This window comes from Moschus berezovskii, chromosome 28 (genome assembly GCF_049115385.1).
Source record: "Moschus berezovskii isolate FMDL1 chromosome 28, NW_MosBer_1.0, whole genome shotgun sequence".
Classification (NCBI taxonomy): Eukaryota; Metazoa; Chordata; class Mammalia; order Artiodactyla; family Moschidae; genus Moschus; species Moschus berezovskii.
The window spans coordinates 1,511,455-1,530,839 of NC_142487.1; the positions used below are offsets into that span (position 1 = coordinate 1,511,455).

Below are 19,385 nucleotides of genomic sequence, written 5' to 3' on the forward strand. Positions count from 1 at the left end.
GCCACTGCGACACTGTCCCAGGGCCCTGGGGCACGGGGCTGAGCCCTGCTCACTGAGGGCAGACTGGCTGGAGTTCTGCTCCAGCTCTCACATGGCTTAGAGACAGTGTCTCAGCAAGCTATCCAGCTTCTCAAGGCTTCATTGTTCCTCCTTGAGGGAGAGGGGAGGTGGTGGTGAAGACGCCAGGCGGTGCCGGCAGCTGGTCAGTTCTCAAACGGGGGGACGTCACCTTGAAAGGCTTTCAGAGAGGAAGGAGGACAGGTGGCTGGGTGCGAAGGACTGAGCTGAGGGCAGCTCTGCGGTGGGGAGATGGGGGCCGAGCGAGGGCAGAGCTATTCGAGACGGAGAGGGGGCGATGGGTTCCAAACTATTTCAGGGTGAGGGTGCTGGGGCTCGTCGTGGTCTGGGAGGACTCCCAGTTGTCCGGCTGAGTGACAGGTGACACTGGAGCAGGTGGGGAGGGCGGCAGTGGCCTGTGTGGCGCTGGGGAGCTCTGAGCACAAGACTGGCTAAAAAACACAGGCAGCTTCTCAGGACTGAGCAGCTCTGAGGTGTGAGGACGGAAGCAGCAGCTCGGCCATGGAGCTCCACAGCCAGTGCCTGGTGGATCTACACACTGAGCCTTTCCTGTGGGTCTAAAGAAACTGTTAAGAAATCTGCTTTCCATTAGATGATTAGGAGTACAGCCTGAGATGAAATATTTGGTCATTAACTTGCTACCAAATGTAAGCTTTCATCTGTCTCTTAATATTTATGAAAATATCTCATGCCAGGATAAAGAAGATGTGGTATCTGTATACAATGGACTGCTACTCAGCCAGAAAAAAGAATGAAATCCTGTCATCTCCAGCAACATGGAGCGACTTGAAGGGTAAGATACTGAGTGAAATAAGTCAGACAGAGAAAGACATACTGTATGGTCTTACTTGTGCGTGGAATCTAAAAAATACAATGAACAGTGAATATCACGAAAAAGCAGCAGACTCACAGATACAGAGAACAAACGTGATTGTCACTGGAGAGGGAAGCACGGGGCAATACAGGGGAAGGGGAGCAAGAGGCATAAACTATGAGGTATAAGATAAACCTCAAGAATATATTCATTGTACAACACAGGGAATATAACTAATGTTTTACAATAACTGTAAATGGAGTATAACTTTTAAAATTGTGAATCACTATACTGTACACCTGTAGCTTATGTAATATTGTCATCAATTAACTTCAATTTAAAAAAAACTCACCCCAGAAAGTGAAAGTGTTACTTGCTCAGTTGTGTCCGACTCTTTGCGACCCCATGGACTGTAGCCCACCAAGCTCCGTTGTCCATGGAGTTTGCTAGGCAAGAATACTGGATTGGGTAGCCATTTCCTTCTCCAGGGAATCTTCCCAATCCAGGAATCGAACATGGGTCTCCTACACTGCAGGCGGATTCCTTACCATCTGAGCCACCAGGGAAGCCCAAAGGACCACCCCAGAGACCACCCCAAAAAAGATAAATACAGCTTTATATTCCAGTAAGTTTGCCTTAGACAAACAAGTACTCCTGTGGCATCAGCAAAGGGGAGCAGATGGGGGTCTCTTTATCCCACTCACCACACCTAAAAAGATAAAATCAGTTTCACCCGCAAGACCTGCTGGCAGGACAAATGTCATTTCAGCCCCATCCGCTCATCTCCCTCCCTCCCTGATACCTACAGAGATGGGTTCTTCTGCAGAGGAAGAAAATATTCCTCAAATCACTCCTCTAGTAAAATAGGTGGAAGGTGGAAGTGATATGCTTGGAGTGATTGCTCTGGTACAGTGGGCTGCAAACTCTGGGAAGGATAAGGGGTGGTCTGGGGAGCTGCAGAAACCATGGACCATCTTCTCAGAGAAGTATCATTCAGATTTGTCTGTAACATGTTATTTTTTTAAAAAGAAACAACACCCAAATAAATGTTCTGGCCAACTCAACACTTATACCCACTTTCAGATTACATCATCTCTCTCTCTCTCTCTCTCTCTCACACACACACACACATTCCAGCACACATAATTTTGTTCCTAGACCCAGGTGAATAACACCTACTCTTTCCTCGTAAATCTCAGACTAAATGCAATCACCGTCCTGCAGAAAACTGCCTGTTCTCAGACGATGTTCCCTATTTCTGGAGCACAAGAACTCTGGGGCGGTGTGAGAGATGGGAAGGAACAGTACAGATAACCCCGTCCCTATAAAAGCATCAGGAAGAGGAGGCCTGATCAGAGGAGGGACTCTGGAGATGACCTCACGGAGCCTGGGTGCTCTTTGCTCCTCCCACCTGGCAGCGAGGAAAGGACTCTGGGCACGGACACTGTTCTTGACACAGAGTGCCACTGGGCAGCTGGCCATCCTGCAAACACACAGGGCTGCTGGCCCATGGGTACGATCACAGAATCCTGGTGCCCACGAGCCCCTCTCACCCTGAACGCCACTGGGGGACAAGTGACCCTTGTCCTGACTTGGACATAGGCTTTGAGGGCGAGGACAGGCAGATGGGAACCTATTTCTTAATATTTCCACTTCACTGGAAAAGAAAGGTGGAGGGGTATTTTTCAGGGAGGACAGCTGTGCAAGCTGCTTGTCGAGACAAGGAGAAACGTGTGCCTGTTTATTTCAGGGGAACTGTGGGATGACGTGGTGGGAGAGCTGGGCAGAGAGGGTGTGACCACGTTGGTAACGTGGGATAAAGTGCTGAGCCTCACTTAGCACAAAGGGAGCAACCGGGCACATACGAGTGGATAGAAAAAAGAAAAAAGCTGAGTGTAGTGATGAGAGCAGAGGCCTGGGAGCTGAACCCCAAGGATCCCAGGTGGGCCTGATGGGCAAACATTCACCAAAATATGGAGAACACGAGGTCTGAGCAATGCAGGGCTGAGCGCTCCGAGCACATGAATCCTGTGCAAAGACAAGCAAACAAAGGAGTTTGGAGCGGTGCCATGACAATGGGGAGTAAAAAGGAAACTTCCTCCCCCAAAGTCTGGCTGAACGTCTTTAGAAATCTACCTGAAGTCAGCATGACCTCGCACACTCCTCCAGGGAGACGCTGTGCAACCCAAGGAGCTGCCCTTACCGCAACGGCAGGAAGGAAGGCTCCAGTGGCCGCTGCCAGGAGGCACACTGATGATGCAAGTGAAGCCGTCTCCATGGCAACAAATTCAGGGCCAAACATTATGCAAAGACGTCTGCGCGTGTGTGGGTGCTGGAGTGTCTTGCAGGTCGCCAGAAAGTCAGGCGTGAGAGTGAACTCTGCTCTTTACTCATTAAACACCATGGGTCCCGTCATATTGCAGCCCCATCAAGTCCAGTTTTCATCTGGAATCCAAAGCCTACCTTGTATCCACTCATTTATTCACCCTGTAATTCCTGAGTGTCCTCTATAGACACGTGCTCGAGTCAGGGGACAAAGCAGAGTACGTGAGTCTTGACCTTGGTGCATTTTCACTGAGGACACGGGACACAGAGATGCACAAAGTTAGGTGACCACGCGAGAGACGGGACGGCAGCGAGATGACGGGGGTATCCCTGTGGGCTTGCGGAGGCTTCACGCCTTCTCTGCATTTGTACCTTTAACACTTGAAGGACATGGATAATTGGGAGAGGGTAACAGAAGAGGGGCCTGGTAAGCTGCAGTCCATGTGGTTGCTAACAGTTGGACACAACTGAGCGACTTCACTTTCACTTTTTACTTTCATGCATTGGAGAAGGAAATGGCAACTCACTCCAGTGTTCTTGCCTGGAGAATCGCAGGGACGGGGGAGCCTGGTGGGCTTCCATCTATGGGGTCACACAGAGGCGGACATGACTGAAGTGACTTAGCAGCAGCAGCAGCAACAGAAGAGGGGAAAGAAGAACCCATAACTGAAGAACTGAAGGCTGGCAAAAAGCGTTTAGAGAAAATGAGAAAGACCAGAAAAGCTGGGGGAAAAGGCTTAAGTCAAGGAAGTGGCGGCCAGATCACGGAAAGTTGGTCTTTATCCTCTCAGACAAGGGGGAATTGGGGAAGGTTCTTGTGCAAAGAGTGATGTGACAGACGTGGTACCGGGCAGAGCGACTTCCACCCTCCAGTAGCCTGCACACAATACGGCGTTCATTATGACGCACTGTCATAACTGGTTAGTGGAGGTTCCCCTGCCAGACCATGACCTCTTGTTAGTAGGCATGGGTGTCTTCTGTACGAGAAACAGCACCCAAACTGGAGTAGGTGCTAGATATATTAAATAGTTTCAGCCATAAAACACAGTGATAAAACAGAATTTAAGACTCAAAAAAAATCACAGGGACTGAGGAAATGTTTTATCCTGTTTTCAAAAACCCCCACATACCAAGAAGATGAAATCACAAACATATGCATTTATCAACATCCTCTACGCATTAATAACAAAATTACAGAGCAAATAGATTTTTAAATCCCAGAATAATTGTGTATGGGCTTCCTGGTGGTGCAGTGGCAAAGAATTTGCCTGTCAAGGCAGGAGACACAAGGAGTGCGCATTCGATTCTTAGGTTGGGAAGATCCCCGGAAGAGGAAACGGCAACCCACTCCAGTATTCTTGCCTGGAGAATCCCATGGACAGAAGAGCCTGGTGGGTGGCAGTTCATTGTGCTGCAAAGAGTCAGACACAACTGACCAAGCAAGACAGAGAGAGGTGATTGCATACTAGCATTTCCCCTTCAATTAAGGAGAAAAAGAAAGAAAGAAGGGAGAGAGAGAGGGAGGGAAGGAGGGAGGAAGAAAGAAGACAGGAGAGGGAGAGAGAAAGTACTCCAGGAAAAGGAAGGTCAATTCAGAGATGATCAATTGTACAAGGACTTCTCCAGGTGCAGGACCTGCAGGGGCCATGAAAGGAAGGGAGATAATGCATACTGTTTCAGAAGCTGACACCCGATGGGCTGTAGGGAGAAGGGCTTGATTCTAAGGTGATACACAGATCTCAGGCTTTGGAGACAGGGAGAAGGCTGCCACGGATAAGTAAAAAAAAAAATTATTTTTAAGTTCAAAGAGAGGAATAGCCTGAAAGGCAAAACAACAGCATGGGTTTCAGATATAGAATCAGGGATAGGATCAAGGACTTGAAGGGCCCCTAAAGATCATCTAATCTAACACTTCATTTTATGTGTGAGGGGATAGAAGCTTAAAGAGGTCAGGTCCTCTAAGACCCACAAGAAAAGTTAGTAAGGGAATCAATGTAAAAATGATTTTCCATGAAGGTGGGATAAGCTGTCCGTCAGGGACCAGGACTAGAGCTCTGGGTCTGGGAATCATTCAGCGTGGAGGTGATTGAAGCCAGAAGAATGGGTGGGGCTGCAGGGGGACAAAGTATAAAGGGCGGAAGGCAGGCAGCCAAGTGCTTGGCAAATAATAGCAACAGCTAATACCGGCGCTAGTGTGTGTCAGGTACTATTTGAAGGGCTTTGCACAGGATTATTTAATCGTCTCAAGAACTTTAAGGGGTGGGAGCTTCTAGGAAGAGAGAACGCAGGTGAGAATGCTAAGCTCTTCCATTCTGAGGCAGGAGCCCCATCTGCCCTGTTCACCACCATGTCCCAGAGCTTGCCTGCACACCGTCTGGAATTTACCATTCCTATTACTTGATGAGGTGCATCAAAGGAATTGCTTCTCCAAGTTGTTGGGGCTTGTGGATTTCTGCTGAGCTGGAAGCACTTCTGTTCCCAGGATGCCAAGTCTATGACCTACTCTGGCATTTTGTTTCTCCATCTAACACAAACACTGAGTAAAACTGTGACACTGGCTGAGGTTCCCCCACAAACGACTTTCCTTTAGCTGCTGATCTTCTCACAAGCCGTTTGCACTTGTGGTTTCACTGGATGTCCAGGTGAACTGCCATCTCCTGTAATCAATCTTAAAATGTCTTGAAGGTGGTCGACATCACGGTATTTTTTTAAAGCAGTGATTCCCAGCGTCCATGTATCTGTCACCAATCAATAAAAATCTTCTGAGGATATTCTAGACCTTTTGCTCGTTCAAAGAATCTGACGGCGTAACCATCCATTATTAAAAGCAGAAGCAAATTACTGTGTTGCTATAAAAAATGAAAATTTGATCAACCTTTAAGACCACAAACTAAGACAGAGAGCTGTCCCAAACAATGGACTTTTTATCTTTTATATAATATACTTCTGCAATCAGAGGCTGAAGAAGAAATAGAATCTAGAGTTTTAAATTTAGGTGGGAGAGTGATAAACAACAGACTCTGTATGATTTCAATACCTTTGAAAGTGAAAAATGAAAGCGTTAGTTGCTCAGTCGTGTCCGACTCTTTGCAACCCCAGGACTGTAGCCCACCAGGCTCCTCTGTCCGTGGAATTCTCCAGGCAAGAATACTGGAGTGGGTTGCCGTGCCCTCCTCTGAGGCTTATTCCTGACCCAGGGATCGAACCAGAGTATCCCACATTACAGGCAGATTCTTTACTGTCTGAGCCACAGGGGAAGTCGGTCGATACCTTTAGACCATGAAACTTTTGTACCTTGTTTTATGTCCTTGCATATATTCCGGTGTCTCCCAGTTTACAGTCTATGGGAATTTGAATAAGATTTGTACCCTACTGTCCTGTGATTTTGAATAGGTTCACAGCGCTTTTCAGGTCTACTATATCCTTTTATATATCTCTGTATATTCATTCTACTAACTTTTGAGGGTTCAATATTGAAACTCCAACTAAAAATCTTAATTTATCTACTAAAAAATAATTGTGATATATAGTGGAACTATATGTAATCTTGTTCTATATTTTCCAAGTTTCCTATAAATGTGTTACCATACTTTCTAATTTCATAGCCCACTCCAGTTTTCTTGCCTGGAGGATTCCATGGACAGAGGAGCCTGGTGGGCTACAGTCCATGGGGTCACAAAGAGTCGGACACAACTGAGCAACTAACACTTTCACGCTTTCTTTCACTTCTAGCTATCTTTGATTATTTCTTTTACTTGAATGTTAGGTTCCTCTAAACACATTCTCAATTTTCATTAGGAAATTTTCCAGAGGTGGTGGGAGCATTCTTTCCTCTAATATTTTCCAAAGAAATAATCCTTTAGGCAGTCAAAAGCTTTCTCGGCATCAACACTGGAATTATCATGGGTAATTTGTGCAATTTACAGTCATGTAATAAACTGAAGTTTTTCTTACATTATCTGCCAAGGGCCCTTTCATGACAAATCCACTTTGATCATGGATAGATATGTCATCCCATTAGGTGATTACAGTCTTTTTGGTAATGTCAAGATAAGCAATTTCACCTTTTGCTTTGGGTGCAATGCAGGTCAATGAGATTCCATTCCTGCCGATGTTCCCTCAGGCATGGGCAAAACTACTATACAGCCTGCCTCAGTTCTGAGTTAGGCATTTTGTAGTCTATTCAACTGTCACTGGCTAGTGAAGGTTTGTTAAGCACTCCTTAGAATTTGCATCTAAAATCCTACAGTAAATCTCTCTCTCAGAGATGATGCCTTAAGCGATTTTCTTTTTTCGGTTGAGCCACAGGGCACGTGGGATCTTAGTGCGTCTGACCAGGGATTGAGACCACACCACCTGCAGTGGAAGTGCGAAATCTTAACCACTGGACCTCCAGGGAAGCCCTGATATTTATAGTTTTCAGTGCATTCTTAGTTTCCCTTTTCTGCGGCAGCAGCATTGAGAAACTGTGTGTGAGGTTCTATTCATAGCAATTTCTTCTGTTGAGCAGCTAATCTCTTTTTAAAAAACTCTCCCACTGGTTCTAAGACAGTGAATTCTTCTCCTTCTCCTCCTGCCTGAAGCCTGCCTCTCTGTCTCTGTGGCTCCTTTGCCTCCTATGATTAATCACAGGGACCCCCACAGCTGTTTTCCCTCCTGTGTGTCTACACCTTCTCCTTGGGGTCCTCTCTTACCCTCACCCACGTAACATGGTTCCCCAACCTCCAGTCCCAGCCCCAATCTCCTCCCTTAGGTGTCCTCTTTTCAGAAGACAAAACAAAGAAGTCATTGCGGAAAAATGGAACTTTGTTGGACCGGTTTGCACTCATAGCTTAGTGAATTTTTATTTTCAATTAAATACGGGGACGCTGTATGCAGTTATGACTGTGGCCACTACAGTATCCTGGGCTCCGTACTCTGCCAGGATTCCATTTCCCAGTGACTGTTCATTTCACTTCTCCTTGTTTATCTGACCCTCTTGCTCTTCCATCTGGTTTTTTCTTTGTTTTTCCCAAGGTTATACACTACTCATTCTCCTGTTCAAAACTCCCCTCCCAGCCAGGCTGCCACATAACACTGAGCAGAGTTCCATGTGCCATATAGTAGATCCTTCTAGTTTATCTGTTTTAAATATTGCAATCCAGATTTTTTTATCCAGATTCCTACTCCCTTGAGTAGGGGAAGGATTTTAATGCTAACACCTCCCCCTCTGCTTCTTCCACTTATTTGTCAGACTATTCTTTCCTCTGAACAATTAGGTGTTGGATTCTCTCTTTTGATTTGTTTTTCAAATATATTAAAAGGAATATCATTCCTAGTTCAATCTGTTTCCCTTTTTATAATACCCTGGATTTCCTTCTCTGAGAGCACTTCTTTATTTTTTTTATTGGAAGATAATTTCTTTATAATGTACCGAAGCCAGTTCTAATTCTTCAGTATCCTTTGGTCTGGTCTCTCTTCTTCTACACTGACTGGGTCATGACTGGCACACTTAGGTCCTTTGAGCTTCTCATTTATGCATCTTCTCCGGCCACAAGACAGCAAGCAACTCCTGGCACAGTGCACTTTTCTGTTCTGTGGCATCTCCACAGGTCCTGGTAGAAGTCTGTGCTTCCGCTGAGTACCACTGTTCTTAGATATCAGGACTTACTGGAAATGGGTTAGACATCTTCACAGGCCCACTGGTGCAGTCAAGACCCAAAGTCTTTAGTAATGAGCTAAGTCCCTGGTATCCTTCCAGAGAATAGCTTATGCACCGGAGGGAACAGATCCTAATGTATGTTCATTAACTGTGATGAGAACTCTCTGGTATCACCTCAAAATTCTTTGTGCAAGTCACATTCCGTTTAAGCTCACAGTCTGAGAAGGACAGACAACCAAGTTGACTCAGGGAAGACTCACAACCTGTGGTTTTAAAGTCTTGGAATCTTCCATGACTCAAGTTCTCATTCAGCTTCCTTCCCCGAGAACAAAGGAACTACTGGGAACGGGGCAACAATCACAGGTGTGGTTAAGGGTCCTTCCTCGGGAAAAGTCAACATTGCTGCTACAGACAGGGGACAGTTGTCCCCAGAAGATACACCCAAGTTCTAAGCCCCCAGTACCTAGAAGGTGACCTAGGAAGGAGGATTTTTGCAGACATAATCAATATGAGGTCATACTGGAGTAAGGCAGGTCCTGATTCAATACCACTGGTATCCTTAAAAGGAAAGAAAGACACAGGCATACATATATATGTAATGGAATACTACTTGGCCATAAGAAAAAATGAAATTTTGCAATTGTAACAATATGCTTGGACCAGAAAGGCACTGTGCATGCGTGCTAAGTCGCTTCAGTTGTGTCTGATTCTTTGTGACCCCACGGACTGTAGCCCACCAGGCTCCTCTGTTCCATAAGATTTTCCAGGCAAGAATACTGGAGTGGGTTGCCATTTCCTTCTCCAGGGAATCTTCCCCACCCAAGGATTGAGCTCGGGTCTCCTGCATTGCAGGCAGATTCTTTACCATTAGTGCCACCTGGGAAGCCCAGAAGACATTATGCTGAATGAAATAAGTTGGAGAAAGACAAATAGTGCATATCACTTATATGTAGAATCTAAAAAAATAAAACAAACTAGTGGATATAAAACAATAGAAACAGACTCACAGATACAGAGAACAAACCAGTGGTTACCAGTGGGGAGAGGGAAGAAGGGCGGGACACAAGAGAGGCAGGGGATGAAGAGGCACACACCAGTAAGTAAAAGCAGATGAGCTACAAGGATTTTGTTTACAGCAATATATAAAATATTGGAAATATAGTCGATGTTTTATAATAAATGACGTATAACTCTAAAAAATTGTGCATCACTACGTTGCACACGTGAAACATATACATCAACCGTACCTCAACTGAAAAAAGGTAAAAAAAAAAATTAAAGGCTAAAAGAATAAAGAAAAGACACAGACACACACAGAGGAGACCCCCATGGGAAGACAGAGACGCACAAGCTGAATTCACGAGATGACAGAGGCAGAGTCAAGGAATTTCAAGGACTGCCGACAACATGGCAAGGAAAGAGACCGGCATGGAGCAGGGTCTCTGCTGGAGCCTTTAGAAAGGGCACGGTGCCGTTGACTTGATTTCAGACTTTAGCCTTTTGACTCTGAAGACGCCCAGTGTGTGGTCATTTGTCAGAGCGGCCTCAGGAGATGAACACCGCTGCAGTGGAGCTGGAGGTGCGGGCGCCTGCCAGCAGCAGCCACGGCCCCTCCCGGCTGTCACACCCGGATCACAGACACGGACCCAGACGTCGGGTAGCCAGGGTGGGGATGGGGGGACAAGGAGGGGACTCAGGAGGGACCTGAGTCTCAGGTTGTCTCCTGCACACGCGCACGCCACACCGCCTGGCTGGAAGAAGATCTGCTTCGCTCTCCCTGCCACATAACCCCTGTGGGATTCCTTCCAGCCTCTTCTTCTAGGAGACAGGGTCCTCCTGCTCACCCCCCGTGCCTACTCTCCAGTCCTGCAGAGGCCAGGCTGAGCACTGGATCATGTGACACCAGCCTCTGGCTTCATATGCGGAGCCGACCTGCTGGAAGAGCCTCTTGGCCCCACAGCCCCTGAGGAGCCGCCCTCTCCTCCTCATCTCTCAGCAGCTGTGCTCTGGACCTCGGGGGGCCCGGGGGCAGCCCCCCTCACAGGCCAGGCTCCCCAACAGTTACTGCCCACCCTGCCGCCCAGCCCACAACTGACCCCCCGGTGGAGACCCCACACGGCCTCTAGCTCACCTGTCTGAGTCAGGGCAGCAGGATCCAGATTTTAGACCTCATCATGTACCATCCTTACAAAACTACCAGCTTATGACAGAGAGAAGGTTCGGAGCCTAAACCTCAGTACAGGCCGAGAGGTGCTCACCACCTGATGACCCAGGAGATGGAGTTGATCCCTTTATCACACACGCAGCACATAAACACACAGAACAAGGCTGGAGAGGACAGTGAGGCTGCCTGCACCTCAGGCAACAGCTGTCTGCCCACCCAGGCTCTGCCAGGCTACCCTGAGCCCCAGGGGACCAGTTACTCCACACACCACTCCTGTCCTGGGTGGGGAGCGCCATCGAGCAGTGTTGAAGTAGGAAGTAAACGAGGACCCAAGTGGGGGTTCACAGCATCTTCCCTTCCCAGGACAGGTCGCGACAGGCTAGCCCCCCAGGCCTCACCTGCACTGCCCATGGTCCCTGTCGCACTCCGAGGTGGCAGCCCCATCTGTGCCCATCCGGGAACAATTGCAGCCTTCGCAGCCGGCCAGGGGGTGGAAGCTGAAGGAGTGTACCTCACACACGTCACACTGGGGCCTGACCGTCCGGGGAGGACACAGGCACCTCCCTGTGGTCTCCTCACAAAGGCGCTGGCCGCAGCTGCAAGCTAGCCAAGGATGAAGAGACACGGTGTAAGGGTTAGACGCCCCTGACCTCCAGCAAAACTGCACCGCCAGGGTTTCCAGAAGCTTCCAAGGGTATCTGAGAGTAAGGTCTTGTTTTATCCTTCATTATAGCATCACTGAGTGTGGTTGATCTGAAAGGCTCCTTTCTTCGGGCCAAGACCAACCACGTCCAATGCTGAGGGTGGACACAGCGTGTGGACGCTGCGTGAGGCATCACTGGACCTATTGACCACGAGGCAGACACTCATAGGCGCCTCCCCCTCACCCCCAGGCTGAGGCTGCGTGTCATTCTAACGTGAGGTCTGGCCTTCGTCAGGGGGTCTGCTCCTCTCAGTCTCCCTGAAGGGCCTTCATGTCACCCCAGGGCACTGGGCCCAAAATCAGGGGTGGAGCCTGCAGCAGGGGGCTGGCCTCCACACGGGGCCTCTGCACCCCTCACACAGCCCGGGCTGCTCCTTGTCTAGGGCGGCAGGACAATTCTCGGACGAAGATCCACAGTCTCCTCAGTGAGGAGGGTGCCCTCTGACCCTGGATCTCCTCCCACTTTGACTAAGCTTTGGTAGTTAGGCTGCAAATACTGAAGCCTAACCCATCCCACTAGGAAGAGAGCTGAGATGTCCAGTGTTTTGAAGCTTAAGGTTATTTCTCTTCACCTGCTTTGCCAAGGGCATTGGTCCCCTAGCCTGGGAGACACAAATATGTCTTTTCTAGAAGCCTGCTACTCAGAGTGTGGTCCGTGGACCAGCAGCATGGGAATCCTCTGAGTGGCTGCGGGAAATGTAGACTCTCAGGCCCTAGCCCAGGCCTCCTAACTCAGAATCTGCACTCTTACAAGATGCCCAGGTGAGTCTCCAGCACAGTGAAACTGGATAAGCCCTGCCCTGGGTGGGCTTCATCTGCCTGGACCAGAGATGACCTTGGCTGTCCCGAATGTGCACGTACGTTTGCAGTGTGGGAACCCGTAGAAGCCTGTCTGACAGCGGGTACACTGCCGCCCGATGACGTGTGGCCGGCACGGGCACTGCCCGCCCTCGGGGCTGCAGGGATGGCCGATGGCCCCGGCGGGGTGGCACTCGCAAGGCAGTGCGCCCTCGTGGTAAAGGGCCACCAGGGATCTGGCAGAATTCTTACAGAATTCAGAGGCTCTCTGGGGGCTGTGGGAACAAGAACACACAGTGAGATCCTGGGAGGCATGTCCAGAAATGGTCCCACCTTCCCCTTCCCACTCGCCCCACCAAGCAGTGTTTTGGGGGAGGGGCTCTGGAGTCTAGGAAAAAGTGAGAGGAAACCCCACCCCTGAACTTACAGTGGTTGACAGCCACCCACCCACCCCCATCTACTTCAGGACTCATCACAGGACTGGTGGGTGGGAACCTTTGGTGGCTGGAATAAAAGGGTGAAGATTCATCTATAGGATGAGTTGTATGGTGTATAGGTTCTATCTCAATAAAGCAGTCACCAAAAAATTTATACCTGCATGTGCTATGATATACCAATTAGGATAATAATGAGGAGGAGGTGAATCGTCAACTTTTACTGAACATGTATGTTAAAAGTTTTCCCTTCACCTCATTAACCTCATAAGCTGAAGCTCCAATACTTTGGCCCCCTGATGGTAAGAGCTAACTCACTAGAAAATCCCCTGATGCTAAGAAAGATTGAAGGCAAAAGGAGAAGGGGGAGGCAGAGGATGCGATGGTTAGATAGCATCACCAGCTCATTGTACATTTGAGCAAACTCCGGGAGGTGGTAAAGGAGAGGGAAGCCTGATGTGCTGCAGTCTATGGGGTCGCAAAGAGTGGGACACAACTTAGTGGCTGAACAACAGTAACCTGACAACCACCTAACCAATTAGGCCGAAGCCCCATTTCACAGGTAAGACAACAAAGGCTCCTAAAAGTTAAGCAACATTCTTGAGGCCACAGAGCTATGGAAGGTGGAGCAGGCACTCAAGTCCACAGTGGTCTGACCTCAGAGCCCTTGCTCTTAATATTGTCTGTACAAGAGGTTTCTACCCTCTGAGGCCCCGGGTTCCTCAGGAAACCTACAAGGGGGCAGGGAGGAGGGTTCTGCAGGAGAGAACGACAGGAGCTGATACTAAGGGCTGTTCTAGGCTCTTAGCATCTGGGAACCTACCAAGGGAAGATAGGGAGGCCCGGCCCTCTGTATTGCTCCCCACTGATGAGAGGGCAAAGGAGAGTGGGAATCAGGGCTAATGTGCCCTGCAGCAGAGGAAATCCTGTGTGGTATCTTTCAGGAATCTGAGTTGGCCGACAGGAAGCAACAAAGAGGAATATCAGCCTGTGAATCCCGGCTTGGGGGTGATCTGCTGAGATCAGAGTTGAAGAAGGAAATCCCGCCCAGACGGACATGATGAGATAGTACACAGGTCAGTGTGTGCCGAGGATCGGGGACTCACTACTGCTCCCTTGGGCGCTCAGAGGAGGAAGACAGACCCGAGGGCCACCCCTCCCCGGGCCTCCTGCTCTGGTCGGGAATGTAGGAGAGCCTCAGGCTTCCCATGGCCGTGCCACAGAGTTATGTGTGCATGCTAAGTCGCTTCGGTCATGTCCGACTCTTTGCAACCCTAAGGAGTCCTCTGTCCATGGGATTTTCCTGGCAAGAATATGGGAGTGGGTTCCCATGCCCTCCTCCAGGGGACCTTCTCGATCCTGAGATTGAACTCACTTCTCTGTGTCTCCTGCATTGGCAGGCAGGTTCTCTACCACTAGTGCCACCTGGGAAGCCCTTACACAAGTGATACTTACTCAATATAGAAACTGTCTCCTCCACAATTGGTGACAAACTCCAATGACTTGTCCAGTGATTTTCTGTGAAGGATCTGGTAGTCGTAATTCTCTGCAGGCACCACTAGGATACGGACCTAAAGGGAAAGTGTCAGCATGTCTTTGGATTTTCAGCAGCACGGCACACCCACGGCTCCACCATACTTTCTCTTCACTAAGATCGTATTAAGTCACTTCAGTCCTGTCTGACTCTTTGCAATCCCATGGACTATAGCCCACCAGGCTCCTCCATCCATGGGGACAGACCCCCTGGAGTGCCTGCTCAGAGGAGCAGCAGCCTTGGGTGCTGTTATGATGTCCAGGGCCGCGTGTGAGCCATCCCTGGGATGACCCTGGATTTCCAGGGGGTGGAATTGTGTACTTTTATTTATTTATATTTTTTAGTATTTCTTTTTCTTTCATATTTATTTGGCTGTGCAAGGTCTTAGTCAAGGCTCAAGGGATCTTTGATCTTTGTCGGGGCATTTGGGATCTTTTTAGTTGTAGCATGCAAACTCTCAGTTGCGGCATGTAGGAGCTAGTTCCCTGCTGCTGCTGCTGCTGCTAAGTCGCTTCAGTCATGTCCGACTCTGTGCGACCCCATAGACAGCAGCCCACCAGGCTCCCCCGTCCCTGGGATTCTCCAGGCAAGAACACCGGAGTGGGTTGCCATTTCCCTCTCCAATGCATGAAAGTGAAAAGTGAAAGTGAAATCGCTCAGTCGTGTCCGACTGGTGACCCCATGGACTGTAGCCCACCAGGCTCCTCCGTCCATGGGATTTTCCAGGCAAGAGTACTGGAGTGGGGTGGTCAGGAATCAAACCTGAGCCCCCTGAATTGGAAGTGAGCAGTCTTAATCACTGGACCATCAGGGAAGTTCTCATTCTGTATTTTCAGAGTAAGCAAACTGAAATGGCAGGACCAATGGGGAGATTCATATGGTGGCTTGCCCCTGAAATGCCTATCCCATCAGATACTCTATTATGAATAATTGTGGCCCCAGTCTTTAAAAATACCACCCTGTATTCTCTGTACCTGTATAAATCAGACCACACCAGTAACAAATGCTGCAGGAAATTTCAACCATCTTTGCCAACTACTCACCCACTGACACTTTACAGAGTCTATTGCTCTCATGTGATTCAATTCAATAAACATCGCCGTACACCTGTGCCAGATGGTGTTTCAGGCACAGGGGATATGTATCCCCTGTCCCTGAGATGACATCCTCAGAGAGAAAGGAGGCATGAGCAAGAATTGGAGGGTGCAGGGCAGGCCTCGACAGTGTTTGCTGGCTCTCAAAGGCATTGGGTGACCATGATTCCACCAGCCAAGGTGACAAACAGGGAACGGGGCACCTGGGGTCTATACAGGTAACAGGCTAAGCTGGAGGGACCTGTGAGCGCTCTGGCTATGGGGATCCACAGTAGATGGTCCTAGAGCTCAGGAAAGATGGGAAATGAGGCCACAGGTGTGGGTATCATTCCCACAGAGGGGAGAGCAGAATCAACAGGTACAGATATGTTATATGTAGAGAAATCCTAGGACAAGGGGTCTCAGGGTCAAGCCCAAGGGAACACTGACCTGAAAGGGATGAAAGGGAAGAGAACTCACGGAAGGAGCACTGGAGAAAGCAGGGAAAGCCAAGAGAAAGCAGCCATGGGAGCCAAAACAAAATAGTTTCAAGAACAAAGGAGTGTTCAAAGCCTCAGAGAGAGACCTGTCAGATGAGAGGGAGACGCGACTGATGGAGGCAGAGAGCCAGCTCACGTGGCTCCTGCAGGGGGTTCTTTCTTCCCAGTCGCTTCTCCAGTATTCTGATTTCCCTTGATTTTAATTGTCACAGACCTTTTTTGGCTAAAGGCAGCTGTAAAATGTAAACATTTTTCTATAAACATGGCTTCAATTCCCTGGAGGAATTATTGTCATGAGCCAGAACAGACACAGAGCAGCCGGCCAAGGCAAGCACGTACAGAGCAAGAGAGGAAAAAGCAGAACGCACCAAAACTAAGGACTTTCCTTCTGGAATTGTCACAGTCAGGGCCGCCTCTGGCTCCGAGATGTCAAACTCAACCTGATCTCCGGTGATCACTTGGTCCCGGCAGCCAAGCACATGGGGGCAAAAAGAGGCCCGGAAGACACCTGGGGGCAGAGGGAGGCGGTCCTGTCACAGCCCTGCCAGGACAGCTGAGCCCCGAAACCAGCCCTGCTCCCCGTAGCTCACCTGACTGCAGCCGTCCTCCGTCCACAGACACCTGTGCCGGGAACGTCGGATGTGCTGGTTGATAAAAATGGACGACGACGACATACCGACCTGGGCGTGGCACTAGTCCTCGAAGGGTCACCTGGTTCTAGGTGGAAAAAAAAACCTTCTCAAGCTGCAGTTCAATTCAGTTCAGTCGCTCAGTCGTATCCGACTCTGTGACCCCATGAACCACAGCACGCCAGGCCTCCCTGTGCATCACCAACTCCCGGAGTCCACCCAAAGCCATGTTCATCGAGTCGGTGATGCCATCCAACCATCTCATCCTCTGTCGTCCCCTTCTCTTCCTGCCCTTAATCTTTCCCAGCATCAGGGTCTTTTCCAATGAGTCATCTCTTCAGATCAGGTGGCCAAAATACTGGACTTTCAGTTTCAGCATCAGTCCTTCCAATGAACACCCAGGACTGATCTCCTTTAGGATGGACCGGTTGCATCTCCTCACAGTCCAAGGGACTCTCAAGAGTCTTTTCCAACACCACAGTTCAAAAGCATCAATTCTTTAGCGCTCAGCTTTCTTTATAGTCCAACTCTCATATCCATGCATGACCCCTGGAAAAACCATAGCCTTGACTAGAAAGACCTTTGTCAGCAAAGTAATGTCTCTGCTTTTTAATATGCTGTCTAGGTTGGTCATAACTGTCCTTCCAAGGAGTAAGCGTCTTTTAATTTCATGGCTGCAATCAGCATCCACAGTGATTTTGGAGCCCAAAAAAATAAAGTCTGACACTGTTTCCACTGTTTTTCCATCTATTTCCCATGAAGTGATGGGACCAGATGCCATGATCTTCGTTTTCTGAATGTTGAGCTTCAAGCCAACCTTTTCACTCTCCTCTTTCACTTTCATCAAGAGGCTCTTTGGTTCTTCTTCACTTTCTGCCATAAGGGTGGTGTCATCTGCATATCTGAGGTTATTGATATTTCTCCCAGCAATTTTGATTCCAGCTTGTGCTTCTTCCAGCCCAGCATTTCTCATGATGTACTCTGCATATAAGTTAAATAAGTAGGGTGACAATATACAGCCTTGACGTACTCCTTTTCTTATTTGGAACCAGTCTGTTGTTCCATGTCCAGTTCTCACTGTTGCTTCCTGACCTGCATACAGATTGATTTCTCAAGAGGCAGGTCAGGTGGTCTGGGATTCCCATCTCTTTCAGAATTTTCCACAGTTTATTGTGATCCACACAGTCAAAGGCAATGGCATAGTCAATAAAGCAGAAATAGATGTTTTTCTGGAACTCTCTTGCTTTTTCCAAGATCCAGTGGATGTTGGCAATTTGATCTCTGGCTCCTCTGCCTTTTCTAAAGCCCGCTTGAACATGTGGAAATTCACAGTTCACGTATTTCTGAAGCCTGGCTTGGAGAATTTTAAGCATTACTTTACTAGCTTATGAGATGAGTGTAATTTTGCAGTAGTTTGAGCATTCTTTGGCATTGCCTTTCTTTGGGATTGGAATGAAAACTGACCTTTACCAGTCAAGCTGCAGAGCTATTACTAATTAGAATCACAGGATATTTCAAGAATAAAAATCAAAACAATGCAGGTATTTATCCAGTAAAGACTGGGATGTTGGGAAAGACTGAAGGCAAAAGAAGGGGGCGAGCGGCAGAGGATGAGATAAATAGCATTACCGACTCAATAGACATGAGTCTGAGCAAACTCCAGGAGGTAGTGAAGGACAGGGAAGTCTGGTATGCTACAGTCTATGGGGTTGCAAAGAGTCAGACATGACTTAGTGACTGAACAACAACAATTTACCCAAGTGCAGTAAAAAACCCACATTCACACAAAGCCTTCCCTTGAATCTTTGTGGCAGCTTTATTTGTAGTCACAAACACTGGAAACCAACCACATGACTTTCAGCTGCAGAATGGACAAGCCGACAGTGGGGCAACCATAAACAAGACTGGAGGGAGTCTCATTCGGTACAATCACTGTGGGAAACTATATGTGGTTTTTACAAACATATAATTGAGCAATTGCATTTCTAGGTACATCACAAGAGAAATGCATGCTCTGTGTGCAAAAAGCCATACAAGAATATTCCCAGCATTCAAGCACCACTTGTAATAACCACGTAGCAAAGAGTCAGACTCCATTTTTTTCTGTTTAATTGTTTTCAAGCTTCACCTTTCATCTTTTGCCTTCTATCCCACAACTGGACAAGCTGTAAGAAAGTCCAGGTGTTCATCCCTTGGCAGAGGTGGGAAGTTCAAACCCCATAAATTCTAGCCCATGAGAGAGGCAGCCCTCACCTGGACCCCCCCATCCCACTATGCCCCTGCATAACCATAATGAAAATCAGGGTCAGACTCCAACACTCGCTCAGGCTTGAGTGTGAGCCAGGTTATCCCCAGAAAGCCTCACCATGTGAGTAACAAGTATTTCCAAACCTCAAAATAATAATTAAAAAACTACAAGAATAGCAATAAAAGATTATCTTTCAAATGAGACCTGGGCCTTGGAGGGTAAGTAACTTACTAAAGGTCATAGACTAATTTTATAGCAAAACCAGGACTAGAACTCTATTGTCATGACCGTAATTCATTTCCCCCTACTACCCTAGGCTGCCTACGCTATATGGGATCTTATTAAATTTTCTCTCCCAAATCCTTTTATTTCCTATCTTAATGCAACATGAATTGACATGAGCCATCTCTAGGATTAAAAAGACATGTCATCAGAACAAACATT

At 48.2% G+C, this 19,385-nt stretch overlaps 1 protein-coding gene across 5 annotated transcripts in view; it reads right to left on the reverse strand.

The window, feature by feature from the left end:
• LAMA3 (laminin subunit alpha 3) overlaps window positions 1–19,385 on the reverse strand; it is a 266,410-nt gene that overhangs the window by 104,746 nt on the left and 142,279 nt on the right. For all 5 annotated transcript variants that reach the window (XM_055417088.2, XM_088833464.1, XM_088833460.1 and 2 more), the window contains 5 exons: window positions 16,655–16,781; window positions 16,433–16,572; window positions 14,413–14,528; window positions 12,587–12,798; window positions 11,421–11,625 (listed from right to left, as the gene is read on the reverse strand). In XM_055417088.2, the coding sequence (XP_055273063.2) occupies window positions 11,421–11,625; window positions 12,587–12,798; window positions 14,413–14,528; window positions 16,433–16,572; window positions 16,655–16,781 (800 nt within the window). The remainder of the gene's footprint in view (window positions 1–11,420; window positions 11,626–12,586; window positions 12,799–14,412; window positions 14,529–16,432; window positions 16,573–16,654; window positions 16,782–19,385) is intronic.